The sequence below is a fragment of the Chrysemys picta genome, chromosome 10 (genome assembly GCF_011386835.1).
Source record: "Chrysemys picta bellii isolate R12L10 chromosome 10, ASM1138683v2, whole genome shotgun sequence".
Classification (NCBI taxonomy): domain Eukaryota; kingdom Metazoa; phylum Chordata; order Testudines; family Emydidae; genus Chrysemys; species Chrysemys picta.
This window is the reverse complement of record NC_088800.1, coordinates 4,388,290-4,416,071: the sequence shown is the minus strand read 5'-3', so window position 1 is coordinate 4,416,071 and position 27,782 is coordinate 4,388,290. Positions and strand designations below refer to the sequence as shown.

The 27,782-nt window shown below is 40.7% G+C and overlaps 1 protein-coding gene across 13 annotated transcripts in view; it reads left to right on the top strand.

Annotated features, from left to right (window-relative positions):
• MAP2K5 (mitogen-activated protein kinase kinase 5) overlaps nucleotides 1–27,782 on the top strand; it is a 186,522-nt gene that overhangs the window by 140,035 nt on the left and 18,705 nt on the right. For 11 of the 13 annotated variants that reach the window (XR_010590925.1, XR_010590926.1, XM_065559171.1 and 8 more), the window contains 2 exons: nucleotides 12,670–12,731; nucleotides 15,374–15,419. The exons of the other annotated variants lie outside the window; for them this stretch is intronic. Coding sequence is in view for 9 of the 11 variants with exons in the window: in XM_065559171.1 (XP_065415243.1) it covers nucleotides 12,670–12,731; nucleotides 15,374–15,419 (108 nt within the window). In the remaining 2 variants the exon portion in view is untranslated. Of the gene's footprint in view, nucleotides 1–12,669; nucleotides 12,732–15,373; nucleotides 15,420–27,782 lie in introns of those variants that run through there. 13 annotated transcript variants of the gene reach the window in all.

The window sequence follows — 27,782 nt, the reverse complement described above, 5'->3', positions numbered from 1 at the left end:
AGGGTGGTCAAAGCGCAGGGCCTTGGAGCTTCTGTTCAGTGACCTTGCACCTAACTTGGGATGGAACTGCAGTCTGACATCTCCATGTGACTCAGTCACGTAGCTGGGCTCCTGAGGGAGTCTCAAACCAGGTATCCCAAGTTGGCTCCAGGCTGATTGAGTGGGGAGAAGAGCTGGCTGGCATTGCTGCTGGCTGGTGGGGCTGATGCCATTCAGGGACCAGGATATTTTATCAAAAGCCTTTGAGTAGATCAATAGTTCTTCCTGGCAGAGATGTTTTTATTTGTAATTCCCTCCACTATACAAGGCCCGCATTCACCAAAGCAATTTCAGCAAGTGCTTGAGTCCATCTTTATTTATCAAAGCACTTAAGCAGTGGGACTTAAGCATGTGTTTTCACTTTAAGCACATACATAAGTGCTTTGCAGAGTAGAGGCCTACATGCTTTTGACAGTGCCGTGTTTTACTATGACCGTAACATGTTTTGTAAACTGCAGATTGATAGAGTTGAGTCTTGATGAGATTATACAGATAGGTTTCAGAGTAGCAGCCGTGTTAGTCTGTATCCGCAAAAAGAACAGGAGTACTTGTGGCACCTTAGAGACTAACACATTTATTTGAGCATAAGCTTTCGTGAACTACAGCCCACTTCTTCGGATGCATAGAAGAAGTGGGCTGTAGCCCATGAAAGCTTATGCTCAAATAAATGTGTTAGTCTCTAAGATGCCTCAAGTACTCCTGTTCATTATACAGATAGGTTAGAAACAGTCGTGGTGGTGTCTCAGGTTGTGGTCAGTGAGAAGAGTATTACAGTTTTTGAAATGTATCCTGGGGAGACAGAAAACTGATCATGGTCTATTTTTAATGCAAGGTAAATCCTAAGAGATCTGGTTATCTCCTTTCAAAGTTCAGTATGTTGAAATTAATGCAGTTTGATTGTTTTTAACAATGGTAATGCAGAATTAGCATTAAGATCTTGATTCTTCCTAACAATCATTTGTTCTGTTGGCAATCATTATTTCTCTAGAAATATTATTATCCATTCCATCAAAATAGAAAGTAATCCAAAAGTTAATGTTCTGTTCATTTATAATTATGTTTAATTCATATATGATGTATTGATGAGCAAACTTGTTAAGAGCTCATTCTTGTGTTACATAGGTATTCTGGATTCTTAACAAACACTGTATGTGCAGTGGCACCTGACATAAGAAAAACCCTTCTTTAAAAATATTTGTGGTTGTCATGAAAATGTAAACTTTGATGATGTTTGTTTTTTAATCCATGGTGAAAAATGCAGGATCGTGGCTAATTCTGGAAAAGTTATTGTAAAGTTGACTTTTTAACTGAAATGTTTTTAACCTAGCACAAATCAGTTATAAGACTCCTTAACTATAGCAGATCAAGAGAAGTGGTTTCTATTTCTTTCTATGAATAAGGACTGACATTTTTCTGCAGAAATTCCACATGTTGAGTAAATGATTTGAGAGGTAGTTGTAAACTCTTATGTCAATTCTTTTTGTAAGGTCTTTATTATTAATAGATGTGGTCAGGAATTTTTCACCTTTTTGTGCAAATATATCAGTTTCAACAAAACACTCTTAACAAAGGTTTCTGAGGACCCAGGAAGGGGGTGTGGGGAAGAAAGAAACATGTGCATACATGCACAGAGCCCCCCAGAATAACCAGTAGCCAATCACTTGAGATGTGGGAGAGCCAGGTTCAGTTCCTACTCAGAATCAGGTCAGTGTAGGAGATGCAAGTTCAAATCTCTGCTCTACCTGATTTGGAGCAGGGACTTGAACCTGGATCTCCCATATCTCAAGTGAGGACCCTAGCCAGCTGCCTAGAGAGGCAATCTGTCTCTGTCCCAGTTAATATTTAACTATCTATACAAAGTGGAACAGCTCCAATAGAAGAGATTGAGAGAGACAGACTCTCAGAAGGAAAACACATTTGGAAACCTTGAGATTTTTTTATGAAACCGAGTTCTTGTTTTCTAGATAGGCCAAATTATTAATGATTATTTGGTGCTGCAGCTTAGTGAGGTGTATTGTATGAATGGGACACTTGTCTGATAGGGCCTTTGTATTGCAGCTATAAATAGGACATTCTAATTTAAGCACAATTCTTGTCATAGCATCTTCTCCCTTCCATGATAGAACTTATGCTTGATGGTCCAAAAATGAGTATATAATAGTGTTAACATCAGTTCATCCAACGGCACAGCCAGTAATATAGGCAGACTGGTGCCATTTGAGTGCTGTGTATGATTTGATATTCTAACAATCAACTTTGTTCATCTGCAACTCTCAGAAATGTTGAATGGGAACACGGGGCAGTGTGGGTTAATCCCTACTGGGAAGGATACGCGTCACTTGCTGTGACTGCAACCTTTCCAGCAGCCTTCCAACATGAATGAGCATGGAGTTCTGCTGAAAACAGAAGCTCAGTGCTTGGCTCGAGAGGTGTCCTGGTTGTGGCTCTGTGTTCCACAATTGCACAGCCACAGAATTTGATGTACAGTCCACTCCAGCCACAAAATCACGCTTCCGAATCTCTGGTTTCATTTTTTTTCAAAAAATCATGCCTACTCATGGCGGTGAAGATAACTTGGAGACATACACAGCATGAGTGTGAATCAGTGCAGCGTTGCCTGCAGACTCCTGAAGCCATAGCTCTTAGAAGTGTATTCTGCCCCAATTCATCTCAGCAGGTTGACTCTTAAACCTAAAGATTACAATTTAAAAGCTACAGTTTTAACTATTTCAGTGCTTTCAATACCAGTCTGCCTCCCAAATTCCCCAGATGTCAAAATCCCAGCTGTTCCCTGCCCAGCTGCCAAAACCTCCAGCATCCCTCCTAACAACTTTTGTGATGTGGCTGTGCATTGGCTGTACAGAAGTGTGTAGCACATTGAAAACTGTGGACAGTGTAAAATAAATTGAATTCAATAATTTAGTATCAAAATAAATAACAAGGGTCACTGCACTGATTGTAAATTATGCGTTTTCATATTTAATTTATTAAAAATCTTCAGTTTAATATTTAAATGGGACTGCCTTGAATTTCCAGTCTACTACCCAGTGTGCGTTGGGATCTAGAATTTAGGTTCAGTTGGTCATAAAGTGCCTGGGGCCGAAGTCCTAGTGCATTCTTGTGTCCTCCTTGTTTTATCAAAACAAGAAATGCCATTGTTCTTACGCTTCAAACCTATAGCTACACTCTTCTGTGTTGTGCAGCACACCTTGAATTCTACATGAGACTTCACTGTCTAGTTAGTTCCTCAAACATATTCTAAATGAAATATTTTTACAATGTTAAAATGCTTGCGATGCTCCAGCCAGCCAAATGAATTTTAGGAACACATATAGATGTTTTGGGATCCATGTGGCAAATCCCAGGAGGCCAAACCTGACAGCTCTTGGCTTTGCGGCATGTCAGCTTTCCAACCATATGTCTGTTGACTTTAGGGGTGTCTGTTATATGTCCAGAGATGGATGGATAGATGGATGAAACTTGTGCTATGGACCACATCCAATAGGCAATCCCCTGTCTTAAACAACTGCTTGGAATTATCCCCAACCTTTCCAGGGCTATTTGGTTTGGCTCTTATTTAGTTAAAGTATCTCTATTAGGAAACCAATTGTTGTTGGTCCCATGAGTGGTTGCTTAAACCAGATTTCACTGTACTGTACCATTTGTGGTAGCAAGTGCTGTAGTTAAGCTTGAGTTCTAGCTTCTAACCCCTTCTTTTTCAATAGCCTCCTCAAAGCGATTCTTTTTTGGCTGAAAGTTTCCATAGCTGGTCTCAGCACATAGGTGATTTTGTTAGTTTGTTTTTAAAAAATTCCGCTCTTCTGAGTTACGGTCAGGGCAGGGGAGGAAGCAAATTATTTTTCCTTTGTTCTAATCAGATTTTTTATGTTTGCATAATGTAGAACCAGAAACATTAGAAACTTCAGACTTGCTATATCGTTTTGAATTAGACTATTCGCATGAGCACGGATTGCTTTTGTGAGTAAGGGATTGCAGCATTGGGATCGCTGCATGTTTTGCAGCTATTAGGACTTCTAAAACAGTCCGGTTTGAAGAAAATAGTTTTATTAGTTTTAGTCATGAAAGCTTAAATTTGGAAGTTCACATGTGAGAACTTTTCTATTATTTTTGGATATATGTTCTCTTCTGTTTTTTAAATCTCTTTGTTAATTCACCCCACCCCTGCAGAGAAACTAAGCTTCACGGGACTGCAATTTGGCTCAGGTTCAAGGAGTTTACAAGCGCCACAAACTGAAGAGCTCTGAATGTCTTCTTTTTTCCATTCATCGTGCTGGGAAATTTAAAAGCAAAAATGAGCATTAATGCAATGATAGTGTTCAAACCTCATGCATTCAAATGTTAACGCTTCCTCTGCAAAATTAACTTGCCCATAAAGCACATACTCCATGTTGTAGTTTCTATTCCTGGTTTCCTGGTCAAATGCAACCTTTTATTTATTGCTGCAGAATAGCTTTAAAACTATACAGTATGTGCAACATGACCAAATTAATGTTACAAGAGAAACAGGAACCTTTCGAGAGCTTAATTTCTCACACTTAATGTTGCACCAATGCTCATTTTTGGATTCTTCAATCTCCATTATATAATATAGAATAGCAGCCTGCATAGGATCAATATTAAGCACAGCTTGAGTTTTCCTTTATGAATCTTTTTATAGAATTTTTCTATCTATGTTGCCATCAGAAGGTAATATACAGACTGTGCATAGATTTCTATGTTTTAATCCTGAAAACTTTTATGTTATGTTTCTGAAGAGAGAAGAAAGTCAAGTATCAGAATATATGTGTATAAATTATGACCTATATATACATATACAAAATCCATAAATAATACGGTCCATCATAATTTATGTCCTAGACCAATTGTACTTGTATTGAGACAGAAACTGTGACCTTACCAGTGTATGAGATTCAAAGACTTATATAGGAACAAGGTAAAACCACAGGTAGGAATTGCTGAATAATTACCTTTAGACCAACCTGAGCAAGAACCTTCCCAAGAGGGTGAGCTCATTTAATGGTTCCTAAAACTCAATCTTGTGGATGTCAATGGTCATGCTTGATTATTTGCAGCAGTGTTTTATGAAAAAGCAATAAAAATGCAGTGGGAGTATACAGAGGAAAAAGGCAACAATAAATGGTTTTAGTTTTCCAAGTGAAGTCCCTTTGGTGTGAACAGGAAGAGGCTGTGTTTCATGCTGCTGTGCCTTAGCTATTTGAAAGGGGTGTGTGTATACGTGTATCTACCCAAAACATTGCTGTGCTCTGGTAGCTTATGATCGACAAGAGACCAGCAATGAGAAGAAAAAATTCTTATGTTTGTTTTTAGAGAGAAAGCAATTACAGTTACGGTTAAAAGATTAACCTGTTTTCCAGCTACCTATACACTTATCTGCAAGGGATAAAAAAAAACCTTCAGAGAGCCATATTAACAAGTACAAAGCTTGGCAAAAGGTAGAAAATGACATAATATACATTGTAGGTTATTCCTAAGGTTAGTTACTCTGTTCACCTTTCTTGCCTATGCCAAATTCTGGAAAACATTTTACAGTAGCAAATGCCTCAGGAGAAAAATGACTGAATACTTGAAATATCTAGAGTATGATTATATGTGAGATGATATATATATTTATGCACACAAGTATATATATAATTCCTCCACCCTGCCCCTGCAAGAACTTGGGTAGTAGACAAGGCTATCCTGCTGAACAGCCAGTTCTCACTTGATTTGAGGTGTTGAGGGTAGTCTCAGTGTTTGGGTGGATAAAACAATGGCCTTTCAACCTTGTTTCTAGTCCAGCTGGCGATCCTGAAATAAATGAGTTTACTGCTGACCCTCTAGTCCCAGCAGACAGAATTTCACACCAAAATGCCCCCACATATAATTTGTCACAATTGGCACCTACCACTAAGAAAAGAGCAAGGACTGGCCCAGCGTACAAATGTAGTCATCTTTCACCTTCCAGCTCAGGGTTGGCAGTAAAATTGGGACAGTCTAGAAATGCTCTAAATCTGGCTATCTGAGTCTCCTCCAGCCTCCGTTGTATTCTGCAAACCTTGTTACCCTTAAGAATTCACCTGTAGTCAGATTTCTGGATGAATCTTAAAACAGATTTAGTAAGAAGTCAGCATATTTTTAGGAATATTGTCTTTTTAGAAATACAGCTGAATGTGGTCAATATTTCAATCCATTGGTCACATTTAAGTAGCTTTGTAACTACAGTGGATTTATAACACACAATTGCACAGAGTTTGTTTCTGCTTAGTGTAAAATGTAGCACTTCTGAAAATCAGGCTGAGTATTTACCCACAGCTGTCTTTCTCATAATTAAATGTTGGCTAATGTGTAAAAATAAATGTGTTCTTTGAAAATTCACTTTAAAGTTGCTAAGTAGTAAAAGAGAAGCAAGACACAGTAATAGTGCCTAAAAATTCTATAACCCTGTTCAGGTTGGTCTGGTATCCCAAAACTCTGCTCATCAGAGTGATTTATTAAGCACTGCAGATGTGCCCATTAACTACAAGAAACAAGGTCTCTGTCCAGAGGAGACTGCAATCTCAGAGCCAGGGTATATTGGGGAAACTCCGAGAAGGGAGTAACCTGGGTTTTGTTTGTTCTCTTACGTTAACTCTCCTCTCGTGGCCAGAGGGCCATGCCATCTCCTTCTGCACAAACACATGCACAGAGGAAAATCTTATATAAAATAGCAGTAGCTCTGGAGCTGTGGAAAATGTCACAGAGTGGAAGGTTTAGCAGCTGAGCAAAGCCTCCTAATAGCATAGAGCCAATGGACTTGCTACAAATCTGGCCTCTGCCTTTCAGGTAGCAGGACACTTGAGCTTGTCTCTGCACTGCTATACAGTTGGCCTCCTTCCTGGAACCATCTTGATAGCCATGCTGCCATAGCTGGTCTATGGCACAGCCCTGAAGGTGAGTAGAGGTTGTAGGTTGGAAGTTGGTCTTGAGTGTCATTAACTTGAGAATGTTTCCAAGAAGATCATGCCACCTAGAGCAGCAGCTCCCTGAATTTGTTCCTTTCCAGGTGACTATGCCAAATACATTTTTGCTCCCCTCTTTCTTTAACTTTTGGGGCTGGTTTGTATGACTACGGCCTGATCCTCAGTAGTGTTTCTATACCTGGTGAAGGTAAGGGAGTTCTGGTTGCTCAGTGCTTCTCAGACCAGAAGGAATGCTCTAGGTTTGTGTAGTGCAAGGATCGGCAACCTTTGGCCTGCGGCCCGCCAGGGTAAGGACCCTGGCGGGCCGGGCTGGTTTGTTTACCTGCCGCGTCCGCAGGTTCAGTCGATCGCGGGTTCCACTGGCCGCGGTTCGCTGCTCCAGGCCAATAGGGGCTGCGCGAAGCTGTGCGGGCCGAGGGATGTGCTGGCCGCCACTTCCCACAGCCCCCATTGGCCTGGGACGGTGAACCGCAGCCAGTGGGAGCTGTGATCAGCCGAAATGTGGACGTGGCAGGTAAACAAATCAGCCCGGCCCGCCAGGGTGCTTACCCTGGCGGGCCACAGGCCAAAGGTTGCCGATCCCCGGTGTAGTGAATGAGGATAGAACCCAGACCTTGTAACCTATATGCACAGATTGAAAATGAGCATTTGAATTCTGGAGACTATGTTCATTCCTCCAAAGCCAGTCCCTCTTTCTTTAAAGAAGAGGGATTCAAAAGAGATTCTCTAAGTGTAAATATTCCCATGTCTTCATTTAGATAATGCAGCTTACCTAAATGCCGTGAAAGTCGATAAGCTCTATAGCAGAGAGTTGTCACTTTATAAATTAAATATCAGGAGCAGTGTTTGAAGTTTAAAGCCCTCCCGCCTCACTCTAGCTCAGATTTTCTGCTGCTGTGCTTTTTTCTTTATGCCTGAGCACCTTGCTGACAAGTGCTAATAACAAGATGCCAAGAATGGGTCCAGTTGGAGTTACCACCCATTAAACATTCTGAACTTGTCCTTTCGCTCATAGATTGTGCATAATTAATAATTAAACGGTTTCAGTTGTAATGGGTTGACCTTCCTGAACTGTTCATTATTCACAAGGCAAAGGCATCACTCAAACTTTTTTTTTTCCCCCACTGCCCTTCTCTGTACTCACTGTACATGCTCATTTCAGTTGTTTTTGAGAATCAGGCTGACCACGCGCTTCAAAAGCTGCCGAGACTTAAACGTTGTCCTTTTCTGTGTTAGGTCTCGCTTACAGAAATGTTGTTTTGATATGTGGGCCAGTGAGGTGTTTTTGGTAACAAGATGCAGAGGAGAAAATGGCTTGTAAAGTTCTAAAGCTGATTGGCATCAGCCTCCCAGGAATGTATTTATGGCTCTGTTGTTAAGCTTGTATCAACCTTCCCATGAATAAGCCGTTCTGTTTAGAAGTTGGTAATTTAGAAATAGAAATACAGAAGAACCCCTGGATTGAAGCTCTGACATATTGACCAAAGGATGCCAATTTTTACTGAAAATTGTAGAGTCCATTTTGTTGGGTTTTTTTAGTTTAAAAAGTACGTACCTCTTCCCCATCCTCATCAAAATTTCACACTGCATTCTTTTAGCCTTGTATAGAATAAGACTCTGTTCTTTGGTAGAATGAAATAAGGTTGGTCATTAGATCTCATGTGGGCAATTCACTAACATTACTCCACATGTGTGACAATATTGTCTTACGCAGAATGTGCAAAAAAATTTGTGCATGAAGACTTGGCGGGGATTTGTGAGACTGTTTTATTTTATCATATTTTCATCCCCTTGAGAGTCCACCAGTGCTCCAGTCTAGTGAACTTCAGGACACAACGTAATATGTATTTTTTTGCTTAGATTTTGTTTGACTTTTTGTTTCATATGTAACAACACAGTGGTTGCTCAAATTTCAGCAGGTAGCAACAGCAACATTTTACATATCGGGAGTAGTTTCATGTACAGAGTATTTTTAAATTTGTAACTAAGCACATAGAACAAACTCACTCTCTAAATAAAAATATTAATGTTAATATTAGTGCATGGGATGGATATGATAATCTAATGTGTGTGTTCAATCTCCAGCTACTATGATTTCAAAAATTCTGTGCATGTCAGCAAGCTCAGTGGCCGATTTTTAATGTTTTACTATGAAAGAAGTTAGGTTGATTGTCTGCTCTTTCAGCTCTTTCCGGTGGAGGCTAAGATGTGTTTCCTCCTGGCCTATCTCTTGCATGCTTGTTGATTTCAGCAGGTATTTTCAGAAGTGAAATGAAGGTGTTAATTTGATGCACTTAGCTGACTTTGGTGCAATTATGTATGTGCAGTTTAACAGAATAGAATTTCATGTCTTAAATTCAATTCATTCTCCATGCATATGTATCACTTTGGCTTGTTTGGTGTCCCAGGGAAGAAAAAATGACAGCTTTAATCAAGTTGGCTAGTTGGCAATTCATTAAACTATTTTATATCATACTTTGTAATGAGGCCTTAGCTCATAGTAAGTTTTATGTGGGAATCTGTATTGAATCCCATAGCAGAATTTGAATATTCTTAATAAACCTCGTCTCAAAAAAGTGATCTCTGACTTGCCTAAAATAATAATTTCCAAATGTCCCTTCCTGTTTGGCCCCATTGCAAACTGGACAACTCAGCATCTTTCTTCCCTGGACTCCAGGTTGTTAAGTTTTCAATACCTAGGGCACACATTTTCAGAATGGTTCACAGAACATTACTACTACTTCACTTTACCAGTATGGTTTAAATTACAGTATGTACTCGGAATATTATTCTTTCATAATGAAATTTGCTGGCCGTCTGCCTAGGGGTGGGTGTCGCCTAGTGACTTTAGTTAGGGCCTGCTCTTGCACGTTGTGGGTGTGGAGTGTTGCTCATATGAGATAAAAAGTGATGAGCTGGACAGAGGTCAGTGTTAATAGGTGTACTACCATATGGTCGCCAAGTTATCTGTGCCCATTAGCAGAAGTGAGCCTTAAGGACTGCATCCGAAGCCCCTGGAACTCAGTGGAAAGACTAGAGTTAAGCACCCAATTTACATGCTGAGAATCACCTACTCCCCAGACTTCTTTTTATTCTAAACTTCTGAGAGTAGAGTACCACCTGGAAACTGCTGTGATTGATGTCCTCACAGCCTAGCTTATAAGTGCCTAAGATAGAAGGGAGCTGGCGTGCAGTGAGTTAGAAATTTCCACTCATTGTGGATGGCTGTGCCTAGCCTGTAGCCTCGCTTGCACCCAGGTGAAGCCTCCTTTCTCGCTTGGCTGGAGCACAGCAACCTTGTGCTACTTGTCGTGCTCTGTATGAGGAGTTGCAGGACAAAGGTATTAATGATGTCGCGTTATTGAGTGCCTTGCAGTTTTTCAGTGTGGTGTTTCTTATAGTTCTGTTGATTCCTGTACCAGGGAACCCGGGAACTCTAGTTCCAGTGAAGTAGAGAGAGTCTCCAATTGCTTCATACAATTCAGTGGATTTTCACTCCACTTTCCATAATGTAGTTTCACTCTGGTATAGGCAGATCCTGTGGTGCTACCCTCTTTGTGATTGCAGAAATTATCACCTACCAAATAGGTGTTAAGTGTTGCCTGCCCCTCCTCCTCCACTCTGGCATAAATTGATCCACGTTTGCAGTTCTCAGAAGATGAGCATTTTAGACTCCTCCTCACTTGTGCCCCAGGTGGGATTGGCAGTGCTCTCTTCTGATGGCGGGGTGGTCCCTGCACAGAACTAGCTCCCCAGAGTGCTCTGCGGGGGGTAGCTCCAGCTTCCAGGTGTCAAAGAGTTGTGTGAAATATATCCGGTGAGCGTTTCGCGCGTTATGTGGGTTTGTTCTGTTTTAATCCACCCATCCCACTTGGGAGAGGGGGCAATTACCGTTTCTAAACTCAGACATGAGTATAAGTAAGCTTCTACTGGACAGCAGAAAACCCTGGAAATATGTACACCAGCCTGTCTCCACTCAGCACAAGTGCACCTGAAATTTTGCCCTGAATTTTTCATCTTACATCTGAGTAACTTCCTAGTTTAGAGAATCACATGTAGGAAAGTTTAAAGATACTGTGTTCCCTTATGTACTCTCCAGTGGAAACCTTCCTATATTTATGTCTTTTTTTTTTAAGTTTAGAAATACTAACCTTTCCCTCTTCTAGGACAAATCCAACAAGAACTAAGGTGCATGATGTCAAACATTCTCTACATTTAATAGAACTCTCTGAAAATTGTAAAGCAATGTTGGCTTCTCCTTTTACTCTTCATTTACTTTTGATTTAATTGTATTTTCCAGCAGTTTCCAATTGTTTGGATTGGAAACGAAACCTTAATAAGAGTTCTGGTTAATTTTCTGTCTTGTAATTACCTATCTCATTTTTCTGATAATTGGCCACAGCAATTATATGTATATTTACTAATCACATAGGAGGCTCTGCAGTTGTATCTATCTGCCACCATTGATAATGACACACACATTGCAGAGGTGCTTTTATCATCATCTTTTTTCCACTACATCAAAGCTATTTCCTCGCATTCTCAATAATGAATACATGCATGCATTTGACACAGTTGTGTGCTAGAGAAATTGTTTGGCTCCCACCAAATGCTGCACGCTCTGAGTTTCTTGCCTGCAGCGCTGGAAGGTTGTATGTAATGATATATTGCTCATCCAAATGGCCAAAGCACTCCAAAGCACAGTGAGATTAAAATAAGTCATTCCTTTGTTAATTTAAATAGGTGCATGTATCATACTTTGCAGGGTACTTTGTGTAGGGATGTCAGGAAGGAAAAAAGCCGCCGAAAGGTATTTTTAATAGCAAATGAGAATAGATGAGAATGGAGTCATTTGCAGCTGCCTGTTTTATGTGGCTCTCTTGTTCCAACTGTAGGTCTAATGAGATGACACTGTTAAAGTACTCTGCAGTGTAATTTCATTACATCCTGAGCTGTTACACTATAAACACAGTGGAGCGCTCTGTCATTCTTGGAAAAACTCCTAAATTCGTAAAGCCCTCCTTTGCAAATGGTAATGTTATTTGCTCTCGGTGTCGTTTTTTTCTTGTGCTCTTAATTTATTTGCTTTCATAAATACTTGGTAGTTAATTTAGCGAGGCTGGCAAATCTTCCGTTATAATTTCCTTTATTTCTTGTAAGAATTTTTCTTTTAAACCTAGCAAGAGCTCTGCATAGTCGGACAGCTCTGAAATGAATAAGTGTAAGTAAACATGAGTGTAAATAAAAAGTGAATTCGGTGAAAGAAACAAAGGTCAACACAAGAATAATTTCACAGCTCTTCGTTAATTACAAGGCCATTTGTGTGTTACTTAAATAATCATTAATTTCTCATTTACACTTTCCCTACCTTCCTTTCTACCCTGTGGCTATCATTGTCCTTTTTTCACCTCTCCTCGGTGTTTTTCCCCATGTTTCTACCCATTGGGTAATACTCATTACTTTAAATTCCGTGTTTTACAACACATGTTCAGAAGAATTTGTACCTTTTTCTCTGTGTGAGATGGGGCATTGTTGCTTACTCCGTTTTTAATGGTATATTGCTTCCCTTTTTAAAAATTGTCCTCACTTCTTCTGACTCTTTCTTCCTTCCCTTCTCCCTCCCTCCCCCCAAATATCAAACCAATCCCAGGAATCGCCAGTCCTTCCGGTTGGGGAGTTCTCTGAGCCATTTGTACACTTCATCACTCAATGGTAAGCTCAGTTGGCAAACATGCCATGCCCTCAATGTAAATGATACATGCCATTAACTCTGCAGCTCCATGAGACCTTATGGCTTCCCCTGCATCCTTTCTGAGGCGAGAGGGACTCGGGGGCCTTGGGCAGACGGGGCAGCAAAGCTGAGCAAACTGTTTAAATTATGTAAACGTTATTTACACGAAGGGTCGTAAAAGTACGGTACTTAAGAGGGCTTTTCCTGTTTTAATAAACTGCTATGAATCTGGGTGCATTCTTGTGCACAGAGACTATTTTAAGAATTCAATTGGGAGGGTTGGGGGAAAGAGAGAATCATATTTATAACTTCATTATTCAGAGCTGCTTGTATTATTACTCATAAAACTGCCTCAATGTTTAGAAAGGTAAACAATGTCCTTGATTAATTCATTGGCTTTCCAGTAAGTAATTTTTATGCGGAGTCATATTTTAAAGTACACCATAGGGCTGAATAGTTCAGCGGAAGGCACTTTAAATTTCAGAGAGAGGGGAGAAAATATTGTTGAAAGAATAAATTTCCTAAGCAACAAAAGGTTAAAGCTCTAAGTACAATTCATTGTAACAAACAGGAGAGAGGAAATGCTTATTGTTTTTTTTTTTTTTTAATGTCTCATTTACAGAGGAAGCAGCTATTTAAGTAATAAAATGAAGGCAGAATAACTGACATTGAACTTTGCATAAATGTGATGCTTTTGACTAAGATGTTCCCGTTTATTAAAATGCACTGTCTGGGCCAGCTGGCCAGCTGGTGTAAATTAGCAGCACCAATGGAGTCAGTGTAATCAATGGAGCTATGCCAGTTTCTGCCAGCCGAGAATTTGGCCCTGCAGCCGTGTTTAGGAAAGGAATGATTTAGGAATCTTTCCCAGTGAAGCCAGTGAGGTTACAGGCACGGAGCCCCACACAGGATCAGGCCCATGGCTGTCTGCGATGTAGTAGATTGTGCTTTAAAACATTTCAAGTTCTCTAGCACATCTTAGGGCAAATGAGCCAAAAACTATGCAAATAAAATGAATATTCAGATAATTTAATACATTATGTATGAAACAATTCCAAGAAACTCTCTCTCAAGATTCCCATAGTGTGTGGCAAGTGGCATTGAAAATGAAGAATATACAGTATGATTTATCAGTTAATTAAAATAATAAATACACAGTTTGTGTTTATCTAATACAGGCCCCATTTTTGATGGATACAATTTACGGCAGACCACAATGTTCAGTGATTTTACAGCATAACTAACTGATGTGCAGGAGGCTGCACCTTTCTATCCCTTCCAAAAAAATTAATTAGATGTTGCATAAAAAATATTATTGAGAAAGAAGGAGGGCTAACCTGTGTTAAAATTTCCACAGATGTCAAGAAACATGAATGATGGTGGATAATAGCCTGGTTTTCCCAAGAGATACAGCTACTTTGGAATATCAGATTAGGACTGTTACCCACCCACGATTCAGACAGCTTGCATTACTTGCTAATGTGTGCATTATCTGAGGTGCATGTGGTTATAAGGAAGGCAAATTGTCCTTTGAATCATTAATGGTACTATGGCCCCTATTTACTACAAGAATATTTACATTTTTTTAGATATAGTTGAATATTCACCTGTACCGTATGCAGCTTATAGCACGAGGTATAATTGTTCAAAAAATTACGTTGTATACCATTTTAGCAATTGACTTCTATAAGTATTAGACACATCAAGTGAGGAGCACATCAGACTTGGACTTTATGCCAGTTACACCATAAACTCTGGCTGTTTGGATGTAATCCAATTAGTCAGTAGGCAGCTTCTGATGGTCATCTCAGTGCCATGTTGTAGTGCTCCTTCCTGCGGCTAAACTCAGCCTACAAAAGCTAATTGCACCTGTTGCATACAAAACTAGGACTATTTGGATGAGAAACTTGATCTAATAAACCGCTTAATGCTCCATAACGAACTATCAGCCTGCAAAGCCGTGGAAATAAGTGTAAAAAAATTAAGGGGGACACTCCAGGACGACATCATGCAACCCTATAGCTGTTTAGTGTTAAAAATTAAATTTCCCACCTGTGTGTATTCTTCTTCTGTCCAGCTACATCATAATGTCAGAATGAGAAAAAATTTACCATGATTCGTTTATACTGATCACTATATTTAAAGGAATCCCCAGTAACAAGGACCCCCAAATTAATTTAGAAAATAATTGGCTCCAGACATGGTAAGAGAACGTTCTTTGGAAGTTTGTGGTAGATCTGACCAGCTTTCAGAAGTGATAAAAGTGACCCATCACATTACAATCTTGATATCTTGAAATGCTCAGACACTATAACAAGACAAGTAGAAAATTGGTCCATCTTCTACAGAATCTTCTCATCAGCAATTGAATACATAACAGTTTTATTAAGGATGCAGTAACACTGTACGGAATCAAAAGCTGAAAAAAGAAGAGAGAAATTGATTAACATTTTGGGTGCTCTTAGGAGCCGTGTCTTCAGTTTGTACTTGATAAAGTTAAGAAGTACATTGAAATTCTAGACATGATCTGCCTGTGTTTAAAGGAAGAAGTCTTCAGTATTTAAGCATGTGAAATAAATGAACAGTTGTTTATATATAACCATTTCACTTTTATGATACATAGCATGAGAAAGCAACCAAAGGAAAGGCCAGCACCTGAAGACTTAATGGTAAGTGGAACTCTGTAATGTATATTGAGGTATATCTGTTTTTCTCACCAGTACTTGCAAAGTTAAATATAAACTTTGTCTCTACATTGTGCAGCAACAATATATTTGCAAAGCGCACACAGAAACCGAGGGGTCGACCTAAGATACGCAACTTCAGCTACGCGAATAGCGTAGCTGAAATTGGCGTATCTTAGGTCGATTTACCTGGCCGTGAGGACGGCGGCAAGTCGACCGTTGCCACTCCCCCGTCAACTCCGCTTCTGCCTCTCGCCACGGTGGAGTTCCGGAGTCGACGGCAGAGCGATCAGGGATCGATTTTATCCCATCTACACTAGATCGATCACTACCCGCTGAGTTTTGCCATTGACTTGAGTGGGGCCCGGATTTCACCCCAAGGTTAGCAAGTTTACTGCATTTGGTGGGTGGAATCTTGGCTCCGTTGACATCAGTGGCAAAACTCCCATTGACTTCAGTGCAATCAGGAATTCACCTGATCTTTTCTTGGGACTTCCATGCAGGTATCAATTTCAGTCAAAACCATTTTGAAGCTAAATGCAAAGGTCTTTCAGTTTGCCTGTTCGGGGATTACAATTTAATGTCAGTCATTCTTTGTCATAATTTTACCACTCAGAACCTTTCAAAATCTGAAGATTGAAAACAGAGGATATGTTCAATGTATTACAGCGTTAATGAAATCCTACAGGAAATTCCTGTTGTCACTGTTTTCGTTTATATTCTAGAATGAAATTAGAATGGCTGTAGAGGATCAAGTTCATATATATCTTTCCTCAGAAAGGCTTCCAGTGTCTTGTTTTCAGCTCAGAGGCAGCTTTCTTTGCTTGTAAATGGCATTTTTTAGTCAAGCAGTAATAGGAGGAGAGCTGTTCCCAAACAATTCCCAAGTGGTCATTTGTTTAATGCAGAATGTTGATTTGACAATGCACAAGCTGTTAGAATAATGGTAGTATCTAGCATTAGTAAACAATAATTATAGTCCACTCCTACTAATGTTTCACACACCATTCCCTGTCTTTAAAGTGTTATTATGTTGCTTATCACTGCCAGATGTACTTTGTAGATTTATATAAATGATGATGTTTTTTCATTCTTTGCATTGCATACTTAAGGATAACTTTAAGCGACAGTAACAAGATAACAAAATATACGTGTAACTTACCTCCTTTCTTTCTTACATGCTGTGAACGGGGGGCATTGCAGCTGTTCTCCAGTTAGAGACTTACCTCTAAAATTACCCTTTGAGGCAGATAGCTCAGAATTCAGTCTTGTCATAGTGTAGGCCCTGCTCAACAAAGCATTTAACTGTGTACCTAATTTTTAACCATATTAACGTCAATGGATCTACTCACATGCTTAAGTTAGGCACACACTTAAATACCTTGCTCAATTAGGGCCTTAAAATTCACCAAAACCCCCTCCACTTTGCATCAGTATGTGTTTGTTATCAAGGATTTAGACAGCCTTATTTTGTCTTTTTTTTTTTTTATTAACTTTTGATGGTTGGAAAATTCTTGCAGTTAGTCACATCTGAGAAAACTTGGAACAGGTTCTAGAGATGGAGACACATTTACCTTGTGCATTATTATGCTATGGCTGGATAGCTTAGCTATTAAAACAACGGAATAGGGTTTCATAAAACCTATATCTGTTTGTAAATGCATGTTTCAATGATGCAATAAGGCCTGCCACTTATAAATAAAACATCTGCAGATCTCACGTACACCCATAAGTATATATGTATGTATTTGTAAGCAATAACACCACTCCAGGGTGTAGAGTCATAAAAATGAGGCCAAAGGGTGAGTGCCTATCGTACTGGGGAAGTGCATATATATATATCTTTACAACTACATGCCCTGGAGTATGTTGTTCCTCTTTTAAAATGGTATTTTTAAAATAATTTTAGAAGAGTAGCTATTGGGGAAAATAACTTACTACTTTAAAAAAAACCATCTTTTAGTACTCAACATTTCCCCCTCATACTGCTCTCTGTTTAATTAGAAATGGACATATAGCCGTTAAATACACTACACACAGAGCTGGCCTGATGGTTAAATGAAAGAGCAGCCCCCCCTCCCTGCCCCCCAACATGGAAAATGGTATTTGTGACTCAGCTTGATTCCCCACTCCTAGCCTGACAGGGCTGAGAGCCGCCCCATGCTGTTCTGCAGCAAGTTCTGACACCAGCTTGGGGACCGCTCTCCAGAGCAAGTCACAGCCAGCCTTTGGGCTGAAAGACAGTCTAGCCTAGTGCAAAGTTTTGGAGGGCTGTTGATGGGAAAAGAGAAATAGGAAGGATGTAGGGGTACAGAGGAGAGAGAATCAGAGTCCTTCTTGCCCTACACAAGAGAATAATCCCATTAAGATTAAAGAAGTGAAGTCATTAGGACTGTTTGCTTGAGTAAAGTGAGCAGCATTTGACCCTAAATCTTCAGATTGCTTTCAGCATAATGGCTCTTTCCACTGGTCCTGAAGTATACAAACTCCCTGCATACTGTGAAGTTTCTTGGGTTGGGTTGGTGAGAAGGTGGGCTTTGTAAGAAAGGCATCCGTTTTCAGGTGTGGTTTTTTTTGTTAAGGTTTCACCAAAAAAGTCACATCTCTCTGGGGCGGAGTAACATACTGCAGCCTATTGGTGTAGACAAAAAGGGTCCATCTCTACCGCAGATGGAGATGCGATTGCTGCGTGGGTAGGTGACCTACCTTTCATCTAGCTACGTGCATAGCACTGGCAGCCTCTAGCACAGGTCTGCAATCATACTATGTTCCCAGGATCCCCACTGGGATTGTACCGGGGTGGCTAGCCCACACTGCCATGTCCTCACTACCACGGTTACCCGCACCAGCTAAATTAAAGCCAGCATGGGTATAACTACCCAGGCTACAATCACACCTTCCTGTGGTGTAGATGTACCCAAAGAGTGTTGGGTTCAAACGGTAGCACAGCTGATCGTGTGAATCCTGTAGTACGTTAATTTTAAGTAAAATAAAACAGAAGTTCGTTTTGAGGAAAATACTAATCTTTTATGGACACACTGATACCAGGGAAGTTAATGGCTCTGATCTGGCCTTCAGCTTGGCCTACAATCTTGCCATCTGCTTTTCTAAACTTGCAAGTAGTTGTGGGAACCTTGTGTAACATGTAGATGTTTAACTAACAACTGATTTCATCAACAAAGCCGAAGTTGTGCCTGTAATGATTTATGGGGGCAAACCAAAAACTGCTTCTGAAAATCAAGCTCATGGAGATAAGTAATTCTGGATGTTGTAATCATAAGGTTTTATACATGTGGCTTGGAACCAGGGCCGGCTCCAGGCACCAGACGAGAAAGCATATGCCTGGGGCGGCACATTTTAAGGGGCGGCATTCTGGCCAATTTTGGGGCGGCACATTCCGGCCGCCCTGCCGTGGTTCTTTTTTTTTTTTTTTTTTTGCTTTGGCAGCCCGGTCCGCAGCTCCAGCTCCCCATGCTCCGCCAGTCCCAGCCCCGCCCTGCAGGGGCATGGACCCTGGCCCGGGGGGGCAGGAACTAGCGATCCCCGCCGCTCACTGTGTCGCCGGGCTCCCTGGGACGCACCACTCCCCACCGCCTGCACCGGCTTCCGCCTCCCATGCTGCTCTGAACCCAGCCCAGCCGAGCCACCTTTAAAGAAGCGGCTGAGCCAGCACCTCTTGCAGCCCCCGGGGGCTCTGCCTGCCCGGCCAGGAAAGGCACCCCAAGGCCGGAGGGGGGAGCCCCTCTCGCCCGGCTGCAAGGTGCCGCCCTTCACCCCCCTGCGAGCTGCCACCCTTTTTTTTTTTTTTTTTTTTTTGCTTGGGGCGGCAAAAAAGCTAGTGCTGGCCCTGCTTGGAACTGCTGGTCTTGAGTCAGATTGTTTCTTTAAACCATAATCCATGTGCAAAGAAATTTTCCAAGGTAGAGCCTCTGCAAGTCCAGAGTGACGCACTAGAGGGTTCCCTCTCTGCACAACTGAATATATAGCAGTGACTCTCGAAAGTTCTCAAGTAATGCACGGACCAGGGGTGCCGAAACAGGGCAAGCCAGGGGGCCATGTCCCCATCGCTTTTTACCAGCCATAAGGATGAGTGATGAGGAGTAGGGGGCAGAGAGGAGTGAGCAGGGGCGAGGCCTTGGGGGGGGGATGGCACAGGGCCTCAGGGAAGAGGACAGTGTGAGGGTGCGGCCAAAGTCCAGGCACCAGGGTCCCCCCTTTTAGGGACCTTCCATCGCCTTGGCATGGATATCCCAAAAGAAGCCATATAATTCCATTTAATGGCCTCTACCAAGCACAATTGGAAGAAATTTTGCATGATCTCTCTGCCTTTTTCCTCAATTTTTCTCGGATTAGGGGCACTGGGACCAATTTTGTTGTTGTTGTAATAATGTTCTCTTCTGTCTTATTTTGCATGTCCCATCCTCAAAATCAGGTTGACTCGTTATTATTGCATGTAGGAACCCATGTCACCATAGCAACCAGAGATCTGCCAGTTGGGGGTGCTGTATGGCTGTCCCATTATGTTTCTTACCAGCCAGAGGAATCAAGTGTGTCCTATAATATACTATCTATCTATTTAAGTACATCAATAGACATCATCACTGTAGCATCCCCCCAGCTCCAGCATGCTTTTAACTCCTTGGTGCTGACAGAAGAAGACTGAGGAAAGAACCACCATCCCAAAGATCTCCTATCAAGCAATAATGGCTTATGGGTATATCTACCTGGCAATTAAACATCCACTGCTCTCCCATGTCAGTTGACTCAGGCTTGCAGGACTTGGGCTGCGGGGCTCCTTAACTACAATGTAGACATTTGGCAGGCCCCTGGGATCCTCCCACCTTTATATACCATGTATACAATCTTTTACCAAAACAACCTTCAAATTTTGGATCTTTTCTTGAACACAATATTCTGTTTTCTTTCTCTTTCTACTACCGTTGTTCTCCTCTTAGGACTGCAGATTGCTGGATGTTCTCCACTGGAGAATGGGCACTTTTTTCCCTACCTGTAACTTGGCCATCTCCTAAGAATGTACCAACAGGCTGAAGACTCCATTCCCTTTCTTGCTTTCTTGTTCTGTGTGCATTGTGATTTACAGAGCGGATGCACTTAGACTTTGGGAGCTTGGAAAGTTATGTGGTTAAAATAGCTCCTCTTGAGATATCTTGGTGCCAGTCAAGAACTTACCAGAGCAGCTGCTTCACCGCCTATTGTGGGCCAACCCAGTCCAATAGTCTAGAACTCCAGATGGGTGGCTTAATTCTGGCAATTCAGTGGGTGCTCTCATAGGAGAAGATGAGTTTAGCACTAGAACAAAATTGTTCTGTCATAACTGTACTTAATAATCATGGTTCATAAAGCTGCTGTTAATTCAGTTATGATTTTAAAGTGAACCCTTTTTATATGAAACCTAAATTGTAAAGTTCTGACAACGTATGCTCATTAAATATCCCGTGACACTTTTCACTAGAGTTGAAGAGGTGTTGGTTCCTCATAGCCTCTCCAAATTCCCATTATTTTGCCTACCTGAAATTCCCATTGTAGGGTCTGTTGGTAATCTTCACTTCCTCACCTAATCTGCAGTGGTGGTTTGCACTGTTAATACAGTTTTTGTGTTACACCACAGTGGTGGGGTAAGTGATACAGAGGGCATGGGTGAATTTTCACCCAATTGACATCAATGGGGCCAGATTTAAACCTTAAAAAATGTTTTGAGTGAAATGTACTCACCAGGATGAAAGCAGTAACATGTAATCATCCTTAGCACCAAACAAAATATGAGTTGATATTTTGTACTATATACACATAAGCTGTGCTGAATGTCAGCATTTTGCAGCCAATTTCATATAATTTAAGGCTGAATGCAAAATGAGATCCTCTTCTGATCCCTAAATTGTTAAAATGCATTTCAAAAGCCAACTAACAAGGTATATCAGATCCAACCCAGTGTAATTCCGTTGAAATCAGTGGACTTACACCAAGGATGGATTTGACCTATCTTGTCAGGTTGCTGGAGCACTTTATTTTTCAGATTTCTTGGAAAACGTCAGGCCAAAGTAGAGGCTGCATGAAATTCCTATACAAAGTCAGACTCTTCAGTACCACGTATTCTCTTGTATAAGCGAACACTGAAGTTCCCTCACAAACAACTAACATAAATTAATGCCCTATGGTTAGGGCCCTACCAAATTCACAGCTATGAAAAACGCGTCACAGACTGTGAAATCTGGTCTTTTGTGTGCTTTTACCCTATACTATACAGATTTCACGGGGGAGACCAGGGTTTCTCAAATTGGGGGTCCTGACCCAAATGGGAGTTGCAGGGAGGGTCACAAGGTTATTTTAGGGGGGTTGCAGTATTGCCACCTTTGATTCTGCGCTGCCTTCAGAGCTGGGGGGCTGGAGAGTGGTGGCTGTTGGCCGGGCGCCCAGCTCTGAAGGCGGCGCCCCGCCAGCAGCAGCACAGAAGTGAGGGTGGCAATACCATACCATGCCACCCTTACTTCTGTGCTGCTGCCTTCGGAGCTGGGCGGCCGGAGAGTGGTGGCTGCTGACTGAGGGCCCAGCTCTGCAGACAACAATGCAGAAGTAAGGGTGGCAATACCATACCAGGCCATCCTTCCTTCCTTCTGCGCTGCTGCTGGCAGCGGTTCTGCCTTCAGAGCTGGGCTCCTGGCCAGCAGCAGCCACTCTTCAGCTGCCCAGCTTGGAAGGCAGCGCCGCTGCCAGCAGCAGCGCAGAAGTAAGGGTAGCAACCCCCCCTACAATAATGTTGCAATCCCCCAACAACTCCTTTATGGGTCAGGACCCCTTCAATTACAACACCATGAAATTTCAGAGTTAAATAGCTGAAATCATTAAATTTACGATTTTTAAAGTCCTATGACTGTGAAATTGACCAAAATGGACTGTGAATTTGATAGGGCCCTACCTGTGGTTAAGCTCAGCCAGTGTGCCTTTTCTTTAGCCCACCCACCAAGCAAAAACAATTTTTTGCCTTGAATTTATGGCATCATTTTCTTAGTGTATATAGGAACATATGCAGTAATTTAATTATTTTAAAGTATTTCAAATTAACAAACTTCTCATGGAGGGGAAAAAAAAGTCATTTCAGTGAGCTATGAGAAAGGTCTTCCTTCCTAGGAGAGGAATGATCTTTATAATTCACCAGTGGATACTCTCAGCTGCATTCTTACTATGTCTGTTCTTTTATCTCTAACATGCTCTTTCTTTGAGTGCGTGTGAGTCCATATACAGATACAGACATGGAGTCAGATTAAACAAAACACACATGCTGCTTCAACATAGCAGAAGTCTGTGCAAGATATTGAAATACCCCTGACAAACAATTATTCTGTGCAAGGGAGAAAAAGAGAGCCTCGTTTTAATAAAATGGTAGATTGGCTTGCTTTTTTTCATTTAAAATATAAATCTATCTAGGGTTTCAAGGCTGACGCTGCCTGGAATGGGTACACGTTTATAAGATAGTCGGGTGAGGTTATGCAGGTACAGTTTGAACCGCATACATGTGCTGTACATGTGGGTATGTATTCACTCACTGATTTGACTCAGGATGCTGTCGGTGCATTTACGGTATTTTTCAGAAGCTTTCCATTTCTAAGCTCTATTTAATGGAATCTATGCATAGTAAGTAATCAGGTCAGAGAGAAGCAGCATCCCCTGTTTGAGATCAATCGCTGGCTAATACTTTATCTAGGCCACTTTATTATCTCATGCTGATTCCATTCCCATTCTCCTCCTCCTTTGTAGCATGCACTTCAGCTGTGGTAAAAGTACGTATCGCATACATATTAAAAACATATACCCATTCTATCTGTATGTAAATGTGTGAGACACAGCTGGATATTGCAGGAGTTTGATTTACTAATAGTTATTATCTGTTCTAGCTGCTCAGTGGCAAAGAGAGTTTCAGAAAACAAGCTAGCGCAGAAATTGTCTTTATGATATCACTATTCTGCCTTAGTGATTGTTTAAAATCCTTCTCTTCTTTGGCTGTGAGGGTGGCCTTATGTTTTGCAGATTCCATGCACTTTTCAGAGCATGCAAGCAGAACTGTAGAATTTTCTTGTCGGGTTTACCACTAATGCACTATGGAATTATGCTATGCCTCAGATGATTATTTTTGAATGTAAGTGATTTTACTGAATAGAATGAGATTTGAGATACCAAAAGCCATGTAGGTAGCAGTTATTTCTTCGCATTTTACTTGGGGTGCATAAAAGGGTATATCCATGATGATGGAGTTCAGATTTCTCAAAGGCGGCTCTGGTAGATAGGTGCAGAGTTTTTGGCTAGGAAACAATCCGCTGTTGCAGCAAAATCAATTTAAACTTTTACATTGAATTCACTTTACATAAATATGTTAATTTTTGTTTAGGTCTTTTAGTTAAAATGCTCACTTGCGGCTTTTTTCTCCCCTTTTTTTTTTTAAACCAGTCCAAGCAATATAGATTGTAGGATCATTTCCATTTATTTTTTGTGCTGGTACTTTGATTAGTAGGGATTAATGGTAAATTATATATTTTGTATAAATAAAAATATTAACTACTGAAAATCAAGTCTTTCCTGAAATTTTGGAAGCCTATCGCAGTCTTAAGTTTAACAAACAGTCCCTCTCTCACAATTTCAGGGTAATAACCAGAACTGGCTGTCTGGTCTCCTGAGGTGCAGTTAATATTTTTCAGATTGATAATTTGCTTTTATATTTTATTAAGTTTTCTTAAGGTCATTGAAATGTGAACTCTCTGGAACAGATGCTGCTTTGCTTATATTTCCCCAAATACAGTAGATTGAAAAATGTAAGTATATGAACCATGGACCGTATAAAATAGTAATAATAATAAATTATTATGAACTTGGTTTTTGCTCACTGAATTTGACTGTTACATGTGACATACGGTGAAGATTTTAACTGCACCTTAAAAATTGAGGGAGGAAATAATATAATCGTATATGGCTTTCCTGTTAAAACATCTCCGAGTAAAAGCTAAAACAGGAACCAATTGTGTGTATTTATAAATAGGGAATCCACCAGCAAGTAATTTTATTTGAGCTCTTTATTTGCACAGCAATACAACAATGGAAGCATTGGCTGAAGGCTTGAGACAGTTGTAATTTCTTTTTTGATGACATTAACACTTGTGAAAGAACAGAGGGCTGTCTAACCTTGGCAAACAAGCGTTGTTTTCCACAAACATGTCTAGTAAATCTTTTGAAGAGAGTATTACAGATAGATAAAATTTACCTGCCATTCCCTGATCACAGTGAGCCAAGAGTTTTCAATTCTTAACCACTTACATGCAACTTATTTTACTGGGAAATCAGTCAGTACAGGAATCTTCTATCAGGGATGATTTGTCCCGTGTAAAATTGTCGATGCTTGAACTCATGATGAATGGTTTTGTTTGCAGGCGTTTAGTCTGTCCTCTGTCGCAATGATCCTAGTTCAGACCATGACAAGGAGAAACTCTGGCAGACCCCAAGCATATTTGAGATGTGATCGGTCTGTCTGCAGGTTTCCTAAGGAAATGGGACAGACCCAGGCATTGTAGCTGACACAAATATGAGAAACTTTCAAGCTATCAGGCTTCATCTTTTGTGGACAAGAGGTTCTGGATGAAATCCTGGCTCCAATGAAGTCAATGGCAAAACTTCAGGATTTCATCCTCTGTGTTTAGTGTCTTTTTTTTTTTTTACCGTTCATTGTACATTAGTCGTCATTTTCATTGATCAGTGTAGCTCATAGTTGTGGGGGGACTGTGTATTATTGCAGGTAGTTGTATAGCCCAACCAATTCCCTAGTCCACTTCAATAAATAAATAAATAAATCTGTCGCTATGCATGGGATATAGTTTATTTCTAATCACTTGAGAAATCACCTGTCAAAATCCAGAAATGTATTCCATGAACGTCAGTGAATCCAGCAATTCTAGAAGAGCTAAGCTTGTGGGAAGGTTAACTTGCCAGCATTATTAGCATGACTGCATTAGATTTGTTTGGTAGCTTCCACAGTCCCATTGTTTGTATAACCAGTCACTTTTTGCAGAAAATGTGAGAATCTAACCATCTCTTTCTAACATGCCCTAAAGCTTCAGAATGTCCTAGTACTTTTTGATGGAATGTGAAAAGAAATAGCTTGGATGAGACTTTCAGATGTATAAAAATCTAAGAAACCAAGAGAAATGAATTGGCAATAAGCAAGAAAGACACCTTAACTATTTCTGGTCAAATGAATCTGACAACTCCCAACCAAGAATCTATTGGACTTGAGAGTTTGTTTAATTTGAGGGGCAAGTGTCTTGTATAGGTACTTAAGAATAAGGCTACGTCTACGCTACAAACACTACAGCACCACAGCTGCAGTGCTGTACTATAGATGCTTCCTACGTTGACAGAAGAGTGTTTTCCATCCATGTAGGTAATCCACTTCCCTGAGCGGCGATAGCTAGGTCTGCGGAAGAATCCTTCTATTGACATAGCCGCAGTTGTTCCCAGGATTATGGCATCTTAACAGCGGTGTTCAGGGGGGGTGAAATTTTTCAGACCTCTGAGCAACATGGCTAGATTGATCTAAATTTTCAAAGTAGGCCAGGCCTAATTGCGATTCTTACTAAGTTTTTCTGCGGTTTTTCTAGTCCCATCAAAATGATTTGAAGCCTCATATTTTGGTACTGAAATTGCAAATATATCAATTCTGCTTCATTAAAGGTTTGTTTATTTGTAGTGGTGTGTGGGGGTTTTTTTTTTTTTTTTTTCATGTCAACTGCTTTTTATTTTTCCCTGTGTTTAGGAGAATTTCAGTTCACAGTTTACAATAACAGTCATGTCTGTTGTTTCCCATGCTTTGTCTTTTCTGTATATCTATTCAAAATCATGTATGCGGTGTTGTCGTAGCTGTGTTGGTCCCAGGATATCAGAGAGAGACAGTGGTGAGGTAATATTTTTATTGGACCAATTTTTGTTGATATGAGAGAAGCTTTCAGGCTACCCCGGTCTCTTCTTCAGGTCTCTGTGTAAGCTCGAAAGCTTGTCTCACTCACCAATAGAAGTTGGTCCACTAAAAGATATTACTTCCCCCACCTTGTCTGTTAAAAATCATGTCATTTATACCAGTCCTACAGCAGGCTGGCATATAACACTGATTTGTTAATCTGATCATTTATTTAATCCAAATAAAAATGGAATTGCAAATGGACTCGGTCGCTGCATAGATTTTAAACTCTTTGGGATAAAGAATGGATCTTTGTATCTCTGCGCAGTACTTGCCTGAATCGTGATTGGAGCACGTAGGTACAGCTTCCGTGTAAATTTTAAATAATAACAACAACTGCCTATCAGTGCAATATACACAAAGCAAAAGAAAGGGCTGTGCCTCCGAAGACTTTCTGGTGACCCGTACACTTTATGACTCCAATCTTGCAATTGGACGCATGCCAGCAGATTCTTGTGCACAAATCCAGTTGCAGGATCAGGACCTGAAGTTGTTTTAAAAAAAAATCAGTTAATACTACTTTTTTAATTTGTGCAAAAATGCGTATAAATAGGGGATATTTTTCTACTTAAGAGGGCTGCTCTGAAACATTTTTAATTGGATTTTCATTGTGATTGACAGCATTTGATTATGACAGTAACTTTATTTGGCTGGACTGTTACAGCCCTCTTGTTCAGATTTTTTCCATCAAAGCTCTTTTTTATCCGCTGAATTCCCTGTAGAGTAGCAGTGATTGTGAAAGAGCCTTTTAGCACCTTTGTTGTAGCCATCCCTGGTGATGATTGGACCCAGCTGGTAGTAGATAAGAAAATGTTCCTTTCACAAAGAGGCTGTGTCTCCTGTCTCCACGGTTTCAATAATTTTAAGAGCCCCAGAAACCTGTTGAGGATTAGAAGTAGCTTTAGATGTGAAATGAGTGTTAAGTATTAGTAATCGGGAGATTAGGGCCCCGGGGACAATGGGAGATAAACAACTGCAATTAAGGCAAATCTGCCAGAGTAAACAAAATTTAGAAGAAACAGATGCCCTAACCATTTTGGGGGATTGATTTGAGGGCACCGAGGAATCGATTTTTGTCTTGTTTACACTTTCAAACCCCTGTGATAAACTGGGAGGCTAAATATTTCATACAGTCTGATTTTAGTTAATTTTTTTCCCAGTCCTCACAGTAGGCCTACTCTCTTCTAACAGTGACCAGGCCCGAGTTTATTCAGCATTCACAGGGAGCAGCTAATTGTCTATGAAGGGCCCCTGTGTTTAAATGGGCTTGACAGGAATTTAAATTTTGTTTCAATCAACCTCTGTGCTCACAGCCTGCTCCAGTTTCTAATTTT